Source organism: Actinia tenebrosa, unplaced genomic scaffold (genome assembly GCF_029948245.1).
Source record: "Actinia tenebrosa isolate PJP-AT-01 unplaced genomic scaffold, QUT_ActTen_1.0 PGA_scaffold8__29_contigs__length_14323225, whole genome shotgun sequence".
NCBI classification, from domain to species: domain Eukaryota; kingdom Metazoa; phylum Cnidaria; class Anthozoa; order Actiniaria; family Actiniidae; genus Actinia; species Actinia tenebrosa.
The window spans coordinates 12704175-12720422 of record NW_028292585.1 but is presented as its reverse complement, the minus strand read 5'-3'; the positions used below and the strand labels follow the sequence as shown (position 1 = coordinate 12720422).

General features: G+C 38.4%; 1 protein-coding gene across 1 annotated transcript in view; it reads left to right on the top strand.

Moving 5' to 3' along the window:
• LOC116299342 (uncharacterized) overlaps nt 1-15213 on the top strand; it is a 40892-nt gene extending 25679 nt beyond the window's left edge. The window contains exons 11-33 of the mRNA XM_089040882.1: nt 43-156; nt 304-417; nt 806-925; nt 1202-1356; nt 1930-2132; nt 3287-3518; nt 3870-3970; nt 5792-5884; nt 6138-6727; nt 7220-7435; nt 7563-7889; nt 8346-8600; nt 9110-9306; nt 9679-10003; nt 10083-10202; nt 10423-10545; nt 10958-11071; nt 11259-11378; nt 12000-12122; nt 12686-12798; nt 13148-13257; nt 13636-14010; nt 14297-15213. Coding sequence (XP_088897008.1) covers nt 43-156; nt 304-417; nt 806-925; nt 1202-1356; nt 1930-2132; nt 3287-3518; nt 3870-3970; nt 5792-5884; nt 6138-6727; nt 7220-7435; nt 7563-7889; nt 8346-8600; nt 9110-9306; nt 9679-10003; nt 10083-10202; nt 10423-10545; nt 10958-11071; nt 11259-11378; nt 12000-12122; nt 12686-12798; nt 13148-13257; nt 13636-14010; nt 14297-14426 — 4370 coding nt within the window. The 3' untranslated portion in view covers nt 14427-15213. The remainder of the gene's footprint in view (nt 1-42; nt 157-303; nt 418-805; nt 926-1201; nt 1357-1929; nt 2133-3286; nt 3519-3869; nt 3971-5791; nt 5885-6137; nt 6728-7219; nt 7436-7562; nt 7890-8345; nt 8601-9109; nt 9307-9678; nt 10004-10082; nt 10203-10422; nt 10546-10957; nt 11072-11258; nt 11379-11999; nt 12123-12685; nt 12799-13147; nt 13258-13635; nt 14011-14296) is intronic.
• Nucleotides 15214-16248: the final 1035 nt, after the last annotated feature.

Below are 16248 nucleotides of genomic sequence, written 5' to 3'. Positions count from 1 at the left end.
GACTTTCATTTACAGCAATTTATAAATACCTATTCCTTGTAGAAATCAACGAATGCGCGAGTAATCCATGTCTTCAAGGTGGTACTTGCATGGAACGGGCTGGTGGCTACGCGTGTCAATGCGTTTCAGGATACAATGGAAGAAGATGTGAAAACAGTAATTTATCCTATTATTATTATTATTATTATTATTATTATTATTATTATCCTTAATAAAAATCCTTCAAAAGTTTTAATATGATGCAGACAAAAGATTAGACGAAGCACAAATTCAGTTACGGGATCATTTTGTTTGAATTTGCAGATATTAACGAATGTTTAAGTAACCCCTGTCGTAATGGTGGAATATGTAGCGATCGTGTGAACGGCTACTCGTGCGCATGCACAGCAGGATTCACCGGAAATGACTGTGAAAATGGTACGTTAAAATGACAAAAATTCTGTCTTGTTTTTTCATCATCGCAGTTGCAGATAATTTTATGCTGTGGTACAGCTTACAATGTTCAGGAGAGGATCCACGAAATTTTAGAAGGGGTTGACTATTACAAAGATTTTACCAGGAATTCAAGTAGTGATATATTCACATGAAGATTGTTAAGAATTCTTAAGAATTGCATTGAATACTAAAACTCCTGTAAAATTGTATCTAATCAATGATAATTGTATATTTAAACAGAAGATCACATGGTCGTTTCGCTTACTTGTAAGATATCACTCCACACTCGAAGATAAAATTCGTATCTCCGCGCGGCTTTGTGATAATCGTTAGGTATTATATATCAACTAAGGCTGTCTTTGCTTTACAGTTGATTTTTGCTTCTTCGAGCCGTGTCGAAATAACGGCACATGTATGCTAGATCCAAAGGACGCGTCCGGTTATACCTGTAATTGTAAAACCGGTTATAAAGGAGACAGATGCGAACAAGGTTAGTGAGGAGTAACTATTGCCGTTACAAGGGGCTGTTACATGGCTCCCGGGAGGTATGGAAGTCATGGGGGTTTAGTCCCGTGCAGGGAAAGGGTGCGGCGTATTTTAAATACAGAGAAATGCGTGCGTGGGGACAGTTGGGGATTCTTGGCTGTCAAAACCACGGTTGGCTAACTGTACGTCTGGAAACTGAAAACCGTTAAAGTGAAATAAATGAAATAAAGGTTACATTCAGTATACGAAATTGTTACCGTTTTTTACTTTTATGTTTTAGCTCCTTGTTTTTGGAGAAACATGTATCCATACGGACCCAAGCAAGATGACAGAAAGGTGCCGGAAGATGGCAGATATGCATGGAAGTGTTTGGAGGTTAAAAACGTTCCAGCTCAGGGGATTGAATTCTATGGCAGGAGACACAAGAGTTTAGAAGTAAGAAATTAAATGAAGTCCATCAATCCGTAATATACCTTTTTACTGATATGGCAGCTATCTTGAATTCTTTTGTTTTATTTAAGACACTTTGGGATGCGTAGGGGGAACTATTGGAAATTTAGACTGTACAGCTGTCAGGATGTACTTTTATATAACAATGCGAAATTTTTAATAAGAAGCACATGTAAAAGCAATTGAACTTGCTGGTAATTGGAATAATATCAAAGACAAATAAATACAAAGACTTATTATTACAAAGACTTATCATTATGATCATTTATTATATTACTTAAAACGTAACCCCTCCCCACGCTATATACTTTATAAGTTTTCTACGTTTTACCCCTCGGCTTCCCATCATTCAAGATGGCCGCCGTATCAGGAAAAGGGCCCGGGAAAAAGGTATATCAATATCATCCAGTCAACCAATCATTTGCAAAATTGACATCCAACTACCACCCAGCCACCCAGCCAGCCAGCCACCCAGCCACCCCCCCTTACATTCATACTTCCTTTCGTTCATATTTTATAATTATATGTATTTGATGCACATTTCTATTTGCTCGTTAGATTTGTAGAAATGGCATTATTCAGTTTGGTAATCCATACTCTCGTTGGTATCCGTACAAGTTCGGCCGACGTTACTTTTTAAAGGATGCGTCAATACTTGCACCCTACTGGTCCATGATCGATAATTATTGGTCGTTCTATTCAAGGGATTATTATTTTGGAAGATATATCTATGACAAACGAAGACGTCGATACATATACAGGTAGAGTAACTAATTATAAACGACATTTATTATATGACTGTGAATCTTAGAGCCTGGACACTAGCAAATCGAGCAATCTGATTGGATAGATCGCATCGCGGACTGGTCTAGATTCTCCGGTATTAACCGGTCCGATCGCATATTAATCTTACGGCGAAAACACTTTGTCCTTTTCAATGAAAAGTGGTCATATAATAAAACTCTTATCAACCGAGCTTGGTCGGTCTGTACGGGGTAATCTTGACCTCGGTCTGTACATTCCGACCTCGGTCAAGATTATCTCGTACAGACCTCCCGCTCGGTTAATAAGATCTAAATATTATATTATCACAGTTTCTTTGGCCGTGTTTCTCTTTATATTCTACTTGGGAATGTGTAAGAAAGGACACCATGTTAAATGACTCTTCCCCGCGCTATCTTGGATGGTAAAGACGCCAAGTGAGGAAGTGATATAAATGATGACATTGGACGTTTGTATGATGGCCCCAAGAAGGAATGTCATGAAGCATCTTGGTATTGGCAATCAAACGTCCTATTGCGAGTTTAAAAGAATTGAGCGAACAAATCACGTGCATACTGTACGCACGTGACGCGAAATGACCAAATGAATCGTGAAGAACGACCCTAAAAATTCTGATAATTCCAGCTTCTGTAAAACCCCGCGTGTAAGGACCTAGATATTTCCAAGTCAGCCTGAATAGGTTCTTATATAAATGGTTCTTAACTTGAAATCAGGCTATCTAGGTTTTTAAATGGGTTCTTAATTTTTGGTAAGAAATTGAGTACTTGTATTGGTGGGCGTGGCATTTTATACATTAAATAATTCACACATTTTCATGCTAGCTACATGGAATATAGTAGAGTTTAAACATTAAAAGCACTTAAATCTAATCTTATTTCATGGACACAGTGTAAGCACTCTAAAATGAAGAGTACTGTATTTTATTATTTACAAGAAAATAAAACAGATTAACTTTATAATTGGAAATTAAGAACCTACTTTGAGATTTCAGCTTGAAATGGTTCTTACGTGTAGGGTGCTTAAAATGAAAATGTCAGCCTGACAGGTTCTTAAATTTTAGGTTCTTATACGCGGGGTTTTACTGTAGCTTATCAATAGTAATCAGTAGTTTAATAAATTTCTTTTTGTACAGGAGATTTACAATCCCTTTCGATCCTAAGAGACAATCGAAAGTTTACTACCAAACGTACAGCAGATGGAATATGACTAGTGCCACTAGGGCCATGCTCAACAGGTCCTCAGAGGATGTCAGGAGGTACGCTGGCAAAACGTTTGAGGATTTCAAGGCCACCTTTGCTATCGTGGTAACATGGGTTAACCTGTATCCAAGGTTGTACCAGTATGTTTGGAGATATTTCCCGCTGGTAAGTTGAGATACCTGTATTTCAAGCGCTTTCATCCGGTATGGTCTCATAGGAACTCCATTACAATGCCGGTTTTATTGTAAAAATCACTAAATTTAATCTAAAGCTGAACGAATAAGAGAGAAGTCGAAAAAAGTGTTTGAAATCACGGACCTCTTGCATTGCTGGCACTGGACCAAATTAGACACCCTTGCTCCTAAGAAAATAAAAACTAATATATACGCTTAAAAAGTACCAAACGAGCAAGCAATGAAGCGACTTAAAATAAAGAACGCATGAACTTATTAATACGAATAAAATATAATCTCACTCAAATTTATTAAATTGATATATTTGTTTGTTGTATTTCAGTCTAATACATTCCAAGCTGTGATCATCACAAATGGCCTAAATACTTTCACCATGTTCAACTATCCGTGTGGTGGAATGCAGTGGGCTGCACCAGTAGAGAGGTAGGTAGTGTTGTAAGGTAACCATATTCAACTATTCGTGTGGTGGAATACAGTGGGCTGCACCAGTAGAGAGGTAGGTAGTGTTGTAAGGTAACCATATTCAACTATCCTTGTGGTGAAATACAGTGGGTTGCACCAGTGAGAGGTAGGTAGTGTTGTAAGGTACCCACATTCAACTATCCTTGTGGTGGAATGCAGTGTGCTGCACCAGTGAGAGGTAGGTAGTGTTGTAAGGTACCCACATTCAACTATCCTTGTGGTGGAATGCAGTGTGCTGCACCAGTGAGAGGTAGGTGGTGTTGTAAGGTAACCATATTCAACTATTCGTGTGGTGGAATACAGTGGGCTGCACCAGTAGAGAGGTAGGTGGTGTTGTAAGGTACCCATATTCAACTATCCTTGTGGTGAAATACAGTTGGTTGCACCAGTAGAGAGGTAGGTAGTGTTGTAAGGTACCCACATTCAACTATCCTTGTGGTGGAATACAGTGGGCTGCACTAGTAGAGAGGTAGGTAGTGTGGTAAGGTACCCACATTTAACTATCCTTGTGGTGGAATACAGTGGGCTGCACCAGTAGAGAGGTAGGTAGTGTTGTAAGGTAACCATATTCAACTATTCGTGTGGTGGAATACAGTGGGCTGCACCAGTAGAGAGGTAGGTAGTGTTGTAAGGTACCCACATTCAACTATCCTTGTGGTGAAATACAGTTGGTTGCACCGTGCGGTAGAGACGTAATAGTGTTGTAAGGTACTGTTATGAGAGAGAAAATTATGTTTTTACAGACTAAGCTAGACATCAGTTTTCTAATTACTATTTCTTATCGTATGAAAACAAGATAAAGAACGATCAATTAGTTATTGAAAATATCGATATAAGATTTCAGCAAGGCTGCCATCACGCACGAGTTTAGATGATGGTATGCTTTGAATTTACAAGTAAACTACTTAGCTCCTCCCATTAGCATGTACACCTATGGTTACACCCTAAACACTCTTTACCCCTTTGCTTAGTTATTTTAGCACTATTCTTTTAAATCTTATGATACATATATTCCTCGTAGACCTTTCTATACATTTACCATATATTCACATATTATCTTTGGTTTAAGTTATGGTTAGTTCTATGATTTTCACTCGTATTACTCTTAAATAAGATATCACACTCAGGAATTTACTATTTCCATTAGCCAATCAAGGCACAGCGATAATATCACATTGATTGTAGAATGACACCTGTCATGAAGTTATTATAAATAGAGCTCATGTAATTAGTTTTAGTCAGAAGAAGAGAAAGTAGAATAAAGATCCCGAGTAGCTCTACCGAGAGCGGTCAATCCCATAACATTGGTGGAGACCCGTGGTTTCTGCGATCTCCAGTCCCATAACAGTACCCATATTCAACTATCCGTGTTGTGGAATACAATGGACTGCACCAGTAGAGAGGTAGTAGTGTTGTAAGGTACCCATATTCAACTATCCTTTATGGTGGAATACAGTGTGCTGCACCAGTAGAAAGTTAGTAGTGTTGTAAGGTACCCATATTCAACTATTCGTGTGGTGGAATACAGTGTGCTGCACCAATAGAAAGGTAGAAGTGTTGTAAGGTACACACATTAAACTACTCTTGTAGTGGAATAAAGTAGGCATCACCAGTAGAGAGCTAAATACATTATATCATGAATATGAAGACATCACGTAGTATATTTCATCTTTGCATTACTAACAGTGAAACAGTGGTTATACGAAAATTAAAGTCCCCAATGTAGTGATCTCTTAGGTATTCCCGAAAAATAAACAAATTTGTTTTTCTTTCCATCCATAGATACTCGTCATCATGGTATACCAGCCAAGGTTTACCCGTAGCGGGCTGGAATTCTGGTAGTGGTCTTCGCAACAAGTTCTATAACATCAGAGGGTATGTACACATGTATTGTACAGTGCATGACTACTTCTTAAAGATCTTTTAACGTTTTATATCACCTAATATTTCTGACGTTTGCAATGCTTAGTAAATATTTTACAAAGTTTTTGTCGTATTAGCACGCATATTTTCATTTTCTAGTCATAAAAGGTATCGAGTGCCAATTGATCGTTTGGTCACTATGTCTGGTATCTTAGGATATACGAGGCAACATTTTGAGTTATTTCCTCAATACCTAATTTTTTAGGTCAGGTACACTAGAAATTGAACGCCTAAGTCAAGTGAAGGGCAATACACAAGAGATTGGTCGATGGTTATGGCGTCTTGGAAATGCCACAAACGTCCAGGAAGCAGAGAGGAAGTGCTACAACTGGTATCAACAACAACTTGATTTCAATCTCCAAAGATCGCTGTGGCCATGTCCATGCTCGCTCTTCCAAGCAAGGCGCGATGGTAACTTTCGATACGACTGGAGGAACCATTACTTTTATCCATCGTCGTATCGTCAGTGTCGCTTGCTACATTTTTTCCTCAGACCAAAGTTTTATTTTACTGCGTTCAACACGGAAACTAATGAATACATGAGAGCTTACGTGATTTTGTCGCAGCGTTGTTGTTACAGCACAAACCCTGAAGATTACGGCTCATTAATAGAAGGGCCAAGAGACGGTGGTCATGCGAGAATGCAGGTGTACAATCGCTACTACCGGCAAATTCCTGGTTTATTGGACGATGACAAAGCTCATTGGGCTTGTTGTAGAGCATCCAATCTGTGTCACCTGTTCTACAAAAAACGGCCTTCTGATACATGTCAAAGATACCGCCCACCAAGAAGACGTAAGTTAAACGTTTAACTCAAGTTTCTCTCACCCTAAAACCGGACATGACAACTAGTAATTATAACAAACAGACCAAATTGAAATGTGAGGTGTTGGGGTTTGTGGAGGAAAACTGGAGAACCTTTTAAGACTAAAGGCGTGGATCCAAGGATACTTTGGGCCTCTCCCGTTACATGTTTAGGGTATAAAAAATAATTGCATGGCTTTTAAGGAGAGAAAATGGAATTTTGATGGCAGGAAATGTTCCTGTCAAGAATTCATTTCCATTCACGCTTCACTGAGTGGAAGTCTTAAATAGTCTGTCCTTGGTTCTTTCATTCTTCCAACACGCCAAATTCCATTTCGATGGATGGGTGAGCAGTCAATTGAGCCCATGCCAGAAGATGTTTTAGGGTATCTATAAAATTCAAAGTTAATTGGATCTTTATTTACCCTTTCATTCATTGGATTTTCCATTTTCTTCCTGACTTAACTGTTTAATTTCCTTTAGGATGGTTCTGGGGTGATCCTCACATTGTCACAATGGACAACAAGAACTACACTTTCAACGGTCTCGGCGAATACATCATGGCTGATGTTCAGAACGGTTTCTTCCAGCTTCAAGCCAGAACTGCAAAAGCATTAGGAGACGTAGCAACGGTCTTTTCTGCAGCCGTTGCTAAGGAGCAGAGTACAAGCAGTTTTGAAGCAAGGCTGAAAAATTCAGGTAAATTCCGGGAAAGAAAAATTCCTTCAAAAAATAGCTTTACCCCAAGCAAAAAACCACATTTTAGTAGCGCGGTCTTTTTAAAAGATTAAATATTAAAAATTGAAATTTCTATATATCTTGGTAGGTGGCCTAGAAGTTCTTGTTGATGGCTCAGCCTTCGATTACAGCAGCATTACGAATGGCTCCCAAGATATCGTGAATATGTCCATCTCTCGCGACGAGAACGATGGAGTATCAGCCACCTTCCCATCAGGCATCTCTGTCTCGTTCAGCCAAGTAAAAGGGATGATGGCAATCGTATTCTCGGCACCTGAAGCGTTCAAGAACAAGACGAGAGGACTTCTTGGGATCTGGAATGATGATTCTAGTGATGACTTTACTCTTCCTAATGGCACGATTATCCCTGAGTCCTCTAGCGACAGAGACATCCATTATAAGTTTGGTCTTAAATGTATGTATCAGTTCTGAAACGTTTCTCTTAGATTGATCGAACAAATGAACGATTATTTTGTTCCTTCAATTACCTCATTTTTCTATAATTATTTATTAATAGCCAGGATAAAAAACAGCTTTCATACACGGGAAAAAAATAATAAAGAAAAAAGGAAAGAAAATTAATTCAAGTTAATTCAGTAGATAGGAAAAACCATACATTCATTTCAAAGGAGGAAAATAGAAAATGTCGGGAAATGTTGACAAATCATATATGCATATGAACCAAACTATGAATTCTTATTCGCTTGATGACAGCTACTACACACGGATGTCAGCGGTTGGACGTCATTTGTATTCTAAACACCCGTTAGCTTTGTTTTAATGTCTTTAAAAACCAAGAAAGATATTTGAGTGTGGGCTTGTGTACTGTATTATTATACTAATTGCCCAATTATTTTCTCTCTATATGCAGGGCAAATCACAGCGGCTCAAACGTTATTTTCCTACAAGGCTGGTCAAGGTGTAGACACGTTCAAGAACACCTCATACATGCCCCTGTTTGCTGATGAGCTTAAATTCAATGACTCGGCACTTGAAGCCAGAGCAAGAGAAATATGTGGTTCTAACCTGGCTTGCCTGTTTGATATTGCTGCTACGAAAAATGTCTCTCTTGGAGAAGCCACCTTGAAGACATCCCAGAAGCTTGTTAATGAGTCAAATCAACTTGGTGAGTCGAATCATTGTTTAGTACTGACATAGTAGTTTTCCAATGTAATGTGAATCATTGTTTTATAAAACACTCTATGGCTTTGGGGTTGTTATGAGATGGCTGGGTGCTTAGGGAGTACTCAATATCCCCTAGTGATGTAGCGAATCAGAGTTCATAGAATATCTATAGAAATAAATATGAGTCATTCGCTGTAGATTTGCAATTCATTAGATTCCACGAACCTTTGACATCCGGCACCAGTATCTTCAATGGTGTAGAGTACTTGTACATGTTGGCTATCTATAAAAAAATGTCAGCTATCTGTAAAGAAATATTTCTATAACACAAAAATAATATTGAAATTTGATATTTATTAAATTCCAGGGGTAGAGCATTTGACTATATTTATGGTCTATCCTATAATGACAAATTTCAATGGGTCTTTCCGTTCCCCTTCTTTCCACCATGGAGGATAAAAGTTCTCTCTTGAATAGCCAGCCATAAATGCTTATTTTTTATTATCATAGAAAACTTTCCTCCGGAGCTGGTAAATGCAAGTTCAGTTATCAAACTCAACTTGAATGAGATGTTCATCTTTACCTTGACGGCGAGGGATAAGAATGGAGATGCCATATCTTTTACTTTACCTTCCCTTCCTAGACTGCAAGTTACGAAGTCCAACAACACGAGAATCTTCAAGCTGACTCTTTCTACAAATGATAAGGTTAATATTGGTGCTTTCCATAATATTGAGGATTCAACAAAATAATAGTAAAACGACATTGTCTAAGGCAGAAGAATCACGTATTGGCTATAACATGTCTAAAACAACGTTTAACGACAACATGAAGACCATTATTAGCAAACAATGCAAAGACGAGTCAATTGATTGGTTGCAAGCATTCCCAAGAGAGTTAAAAGACAATATGGCGGCCATTGTGGAAATCTTTTGTTAAATGGTACCAGCATGGCCGCGATGACGTAACGTTCAAACGAAGAATAAACATTATCTACCGTCACAGTATCAAGACCTTTTATTTGTGTATTTTGTCTCACCGGTCTTAATCATCGTGCGTAATTTTTGATTATTTTTTAGGTCAATTTCACCGTCGTCGTAACAGATTCTAAAGGAGCATCAGCGATCTGGAGCCCTACTATTATGTTGTGCGCATGTCAAAATGGCGGAACCTGTTCACAGCCAGACAATCTAAGTGGTGATAGATTCCAAGTGATGTCGTGTACATGTAATAGTGGTTATACTGGCAAGTTATGTGAAAGTGACATCGATGCCTGTGATGTCAATGGACCACCATGTTTTCCTGGGGTCAACTGTACCGATCTTCCTCCTCCTCGCGGGATAGATGGATATATCTGTGGGCCTTGTCCCGCGGGTTATGCCGGAAATGGTTCAAGTTGCACAGGTACATGGTGCAAACTCATGTAATATTATCATTTTATTTTGCAGTTACTAATTACTTTTATTAATTATTACATTACTAGACATCGACGAGTGTCAAAACGATACAAGGTGCTCACAGCTGTGCATCAATACCCCGGGCTCATTCCAGTGCCAGTGTAACCCTGGTTACAGGCTCAATGACAATGGTGCAACCTGTGATGGTAAGAATTTGACAATTCACTTGCAACTGAGACCACTTTATTCCTAAAAGTATATTCAATGTGGTAAAAATGTGTAGTCGAAAAATAGGAGGCCAACTGTACGTAAAGGATGATGATTTGATGATTTATGATTTATATAGGATCGGAGTTGCCTTGAAAGCGTACAAATACATTTTGCAATCAAGCTGAATTTTATTACAATTTCATTTATGTAATCCAGATGTCAATGAATGCCAGACGCCTGGCACTTGTATGCATATTTGTACCAACACCGAGGGTAGTTACAAGTGCACATGTAATGAAGCCTTCAAGGTTGATCCAACTGACTCCAGCAAATGTGTTCGTAAGTATTATACATTGATAGACTTCTTTACCTTGGGCGAAATGTTTTTCCCCCCTTTCAGACCACGTGTTATTTGTTCATAAGATTCTTGAGTTGTACCCATATTTATCCTGATGTGTCTTCTTATGCGCAACCGTTAAACCAAGAAAGAAATGATACTCTAGGGAATGACACGTGGACTAAAAATGTGTAAACGTTACCAACGTGCCAAAGAGTTCTGCTGCTTTAAAATAGTAACTGCGAATAAATTTTAGAGCAATTCTGTGCAAATATTTCCATGAGATTAGAAATTCAGCACAAGGGCCTCACTTTATTCCCCGATTGTACATATGCGTACTAAAATAATAAATAAATGAAATAATTGGGATGTATGAATTTGTAATCATTTAATTTCATGTCTATACCTTTGCAGCGGCTGCTGGATGTGACGGTAATGCCTGTGATCATGTTTGCTATATGCAAAACAACGAGAAGAAATGCTCATGTAACCAGGGTTACGAGCTATACGACCAAAAGAAATGTAGAGGTAATGATAATACATAACGTGTACTTTGTTAACGTTACGGTTTATTTAGGCCTCCTCACAGGAAACGGACCCAAAGGCAGATTTTAGGCAGATTTTTTTTACAACTTTTAATCAAAGATTTGTTACTGAAGGGAATGTCACTAGGTCTAAAAGAAACCACCTTAACATAACCATCTTTCTATTTTAGATATCAATGAGTGCAATAATGCACCCTGCAGTAGCGGTGAGTGTACGAATTTTGATGGCGGTTACAGATGTGAATGCTCAAAGGGATTCAGACTTGCATCTGACAAAATCACTTGTGAAGGTAAGTCTACTACTTTAAGCTGATTCTATAAGATGAAAACGTGAATGATCGACGAGTAGCTGTTAAATCAGTCTTCAACACCAGTAGATGATAGATAAGTTATTTTTGTGACGACGGCGCGAGATGGCCAAAGTTCTCGTAACATTGATGTTCATAAGATAGAAATGTAAAGAGCGACTAAAATATTGTTGTTTCATTTTCATTTTGTGGGGCAATAATAACAGAGCCAGGTTCCAATTTTGGCGAAAACCAAAAGATTGAACTGAGAATTATAAGACTGTTCTTTCTGAGAGCAAGGGCGGATCCCCACTTCAGCAGAGAAAAACGATGCTTTTTTATATTGTTTTCCGTTGTGTTGACGAAAGAAACTCAATTAGCCCTCCCCCCGTCCCCAAAATTTTGGCTGGATCCGCCCTTGGAGAGAGATCGAATAAGGAGGATATCATTACAGCCCAGCTAAAAACCTCAAAGTTCAGGATAAAACTAATAATGAACCCACTCACAAACACCACGGTGAGAGGAAGAGATGTGCACACTCCTCATATTTCCGCGCACTAATGCCTTTGCCCCCGATCACTATCTTGACTAAAAGTTTTAATGATCACTGCTTGATTTCCCTAGATATGAACGAGTGTGTAGAGGGATACAACTGCAGTGATCCGTACCATCAGTGCGTCAACACCAAAGGGTCGTATGAATGTAGATGCGAAGAAGGACTTTACTGGATTAATGGCTCCTGCACAGGTATTTTATTCAATATTACCGATCATTAATCTACATTTATAGATTTTTAAGAGTTATTCTCGGCACGGAAACACCTGTGTTATTTCTGGTGGATTCATCGATAAATCTCTTGGATCTGCAAACGTAGACCATTGTAATTTGATGTAACTAAGGGATTAAAAAATAATAAAAAATAAAATAAAAAAAACGCGAAACAACTACCGCAACGGGCCAATGATGCTTGGAAAAAAATCTAGATTGAATCATGATTCTAAGTCATGGGAATCAACAGTAGTTTCCATGAAGCTCCTCTTTTTCCATTGGATTCTAATTAAAATTTAGTGATTGACTTTTGCTGAGTGAGGAAAACCGGAGAACCCCTAGATAAACCCACGAAGCAGACGAGAATACCAACTAGAAACTCACATACGACACCGAGCACAGCGGGACTTGAAACCGGGTTGCATTGGTGAGAGGCGAGCGCTCTCAACGCTACACCACAGTTTCATCGATTAATGACCATTCAATGCTTTATCTTTGTTACCATTTTTAATGATTAAATGTGAAATAATTTGATATTGTAGATCCTGGCAAGGGTCCTGTACCAACGGTTTATCCTGAACCTCCAAGAAAACCAAGCGAGGAAGAAAAGTTACAAGCTGTTATTATGCGCATCCTAAAGATGCTGCTTAAGGAGGTGAGTCTACTTCTCAAGCAACTTCTATCTCTCTGGTTAAATCCCCTAAATCATCTAATAGTTACCCAGAAAGGAAAGTCACGAACGGGACACGAGACTCATGCGCGAGGTGACCACCTCATGAATTGTTGAAATAATTAAACGTAAAAATATATGCAAAAAATATAACTTTGGTCTATGACCTCATGAATAAGTAATGAGCATAAGATTAATAACTCTAACTCTATTTAGTTTTGCCCGTTAATCTCCGAAACAGAAACAAATCCATCGATGTCCGACAAATTGTTTCACTTTCGTCCGTGAATCCGTCGCAGTACAATTTGTTGATTTATTACGGGTTCATTTTCAGTGGGACGCAGCTACCGATAAGAGATTCAAGAAAGCCATTGCTTCGTTGGTGTCATCATTTTGTAAGACAAACCGAACACGATGTGGACTTCCAGAAGAACGAAGATCAAGGTAAATAGAAACAAGTCAGATTCGTACCTTAGGTAGATTAGATAATTCCAGTTCAACCATTCTCATTCTGTAAGAGAGCGAGAGTTTGTTAGTCAGCTAAGGGGTTGTTTCAGGGTTCGATGAAATTGATATTAGATCGAACTCAAGCATGGTATCATATCATCCAACACCCTCCTGTGTTGCTGGTCATATTTAGTGACAAGATAAACTGAACGTTTTGAAAAAAAAAAAAAGAAATTGGATTTCTCGCGATGATCTTTCTCTGTCTTTTTATACCGGCCAACATGGTTACCCCATCTTTTATTCTTTTGTCAATATTTTTGAAAATCGTGTGCAATTTAGTGTATTTAATTTCTATACTGTTTCAATATTTCACAGACGAGCAGCCGGGGATCCATTGTACACCGAGTGTCAAGTTCACCTCTTACCTTCTTATCCCCGACAAAATGGTTCGGATCTGTTAGTAGCATTCTACATCCAAAAACCACCAGGAATCTTCGCAAATTTCTCAGCCGTACCAGCTCTTGTGTTGGAAGAGTTAGTCAAGGCTGGACTTGCACAGATACAAGTGGCATTGAATGGTAGGACTGCCACAGGGATAAGCAGTCTCTACCAATCTACACCTGACCCACCAACAACTACTCCACCACCACCTGCTCCAAAGGAGGACAAGACGTGGATGTACATTGTTATTGGTGTTTCTTGTGGTTTTGTCGTTCTGTTAATAATCATCATCGTTATTGTTGTCTATTGGTAAGTTTATTGTTGATATAGGACATGGTATGATGATACATATGACATATGAAAACTTTAATAGTTTGATCAGTGGAGATTGAAAACACGGGATTGATCGTAGTTGCTTCATTTTCTTTTCTTCTTTTTTACCTTCCTTCCTTTCTCTCTCTCTTTTTCCTTAGTACTTCCTTTATTATTCCGTTTTTTCTTTCTTTCTTGTTTTCTTTCTTTCCATCGTCCTTTCCTTCCTTCCTTCTTCTTTCATTATATATTTACTCAATTTCTTTCTTTTTCTTATCAACAGCAAAAAGAAGAACCCAAGGAAGGTATCTACCCCGCAATACGTGTCACCTGATGATGATGAACTTGGAGCTAGAAACAGAGGATACAACAAATCTTCTGAAGCTCTAGAAATGGAAAAAGTAAAGGCCTGAGTATAACCTTTGAGCCACTGCTTCAAAACACTAGACGCACCTTTTAGTGTATTTAAATAATGTATTGGAATATATTCAGCAAAGTGCATGCGTGCAGTCGTATTCCATAATTAATATCGATCACTTTTGAATGATCACCAATATATCAAGAAACAAAGTCTAAACGAACATTAGAGAATAATTGCACTCACTCGATCAATCCGTGCCCAGTAAATCGGTGCTCTATATCCCATATAGTAACCAAGGCGTCAGGTGGTGGGGGCCTTGCAGTACAGCCAATACGGGGTTATTCATTAGTATTCTCTAATTAAGTCATTAATATTCTCTATATAGAGAATACTAATAAGGCTTTTGTTTTCTTTTGTTCGTATGTTATATCGTATGTTAAAAAGGGAAAACAAAGTGTTGTAAATGGGGGTTCCGGACCCTCTGAACCCGCCCTTGCTTCGCCCTCGTGGCTTTCTATCTAATGCTCGGGACTCTACATCTCATAGAACACTCGCGTTTATACACCCTACTTAAAGAATGTTTTAGTGAGGCTTATTATCAAGGCAAGCTTTTGAATAGCCTTTAAAAATGCACTCATAGTAGTAAGGAATATAATTTGCGGGACGGTCAGGCTCCTTAAAGGACCTTAAAGATTCGCAGGATGCATGGATCAAGAAAGGATGCGTGGTGTCCTCTTGCATGATGCATATATATCATTTATATTAGATATAATTGTAATCAGTTCAAAGAACACCTGTGAAAGTAACAAATATATAGAATAAAAGGCACTGAAGAATTGGTCGCCATGTTGCTTAACATAACAAATGAGCCCAATACCAATCCGTTTGTTAGCCAGACCCGTACGTTATATGAATTTCAAACTTGTTCTTTTAACCCACGCCATCCAGGAAAAATATATAGTGTACTTGAATTTATAATACACGCTTTGTCCTTTATAATATTTATCGGTAATCACATTGGTGACTCGTGAAATTAGGGATAAATTTCACTTGTGTTAGTCAAAATCTGCATAATTTCTGCTTAATTACTCCGTTTTGACAAACACACTTGAAATTTATTCCTAATTTCACTCGCCACCATGTGATTACCTATACGAATCCCGCGGGAATCCCTCGATGTAGAAGCACAGTAAATGTGCGCGCTAACAATAGTAGACACCATGCTTTTGCTTTGATTTTTTCTATTGGTAAACAGGCACCTTAAACAAATAGTATGGACAAAAATGTTATATTTATTTCTTAATTTCTTAAGTATGGTGCTACTGCGTTTGCGTGGCGCTTTGGCCTGCTTGAGAGCAACGCTATTAGCAGTTCTTGAAAGTACGAAGGCTCAGTATTTTGGAACACTTTTGAGTTGAATCTTGATTTAAATAATAATAATAATGAGAATACGTTGTTCTACCGGTGAGTAGCGAAGTCCTGTTAGTGGCGGAGTACGATAATCCGTAGATAATGCCGAGTGCATTTAGAAATAATCCGTATCCCAGTTTTGTAAACAAATATATCCCTAAAATAAATGGCCGATAATAATTCGTAATCTTTAGATGTAGGGGCCAATAATCCTCTTTCTTTTTCTAAATCTTTTATAATCCTTGAACCCAAAACCCTCACAGGGCCCCACTGACCAGCAAAGATCCTTCAACAAAGAAGTAAGTATGATCAGGTTTACGAGAGAAGATGAAAAGTTTTATTTTTTTGCAGCAGAATACAATACATATTGCACAAAGTGTTTAGGCGGAACATATAGAAGAGCGTTACTACTGTTATTTTTGAGATTACGAATGCGTTTTCGTAGTCTCCCAATACGGGCAAAA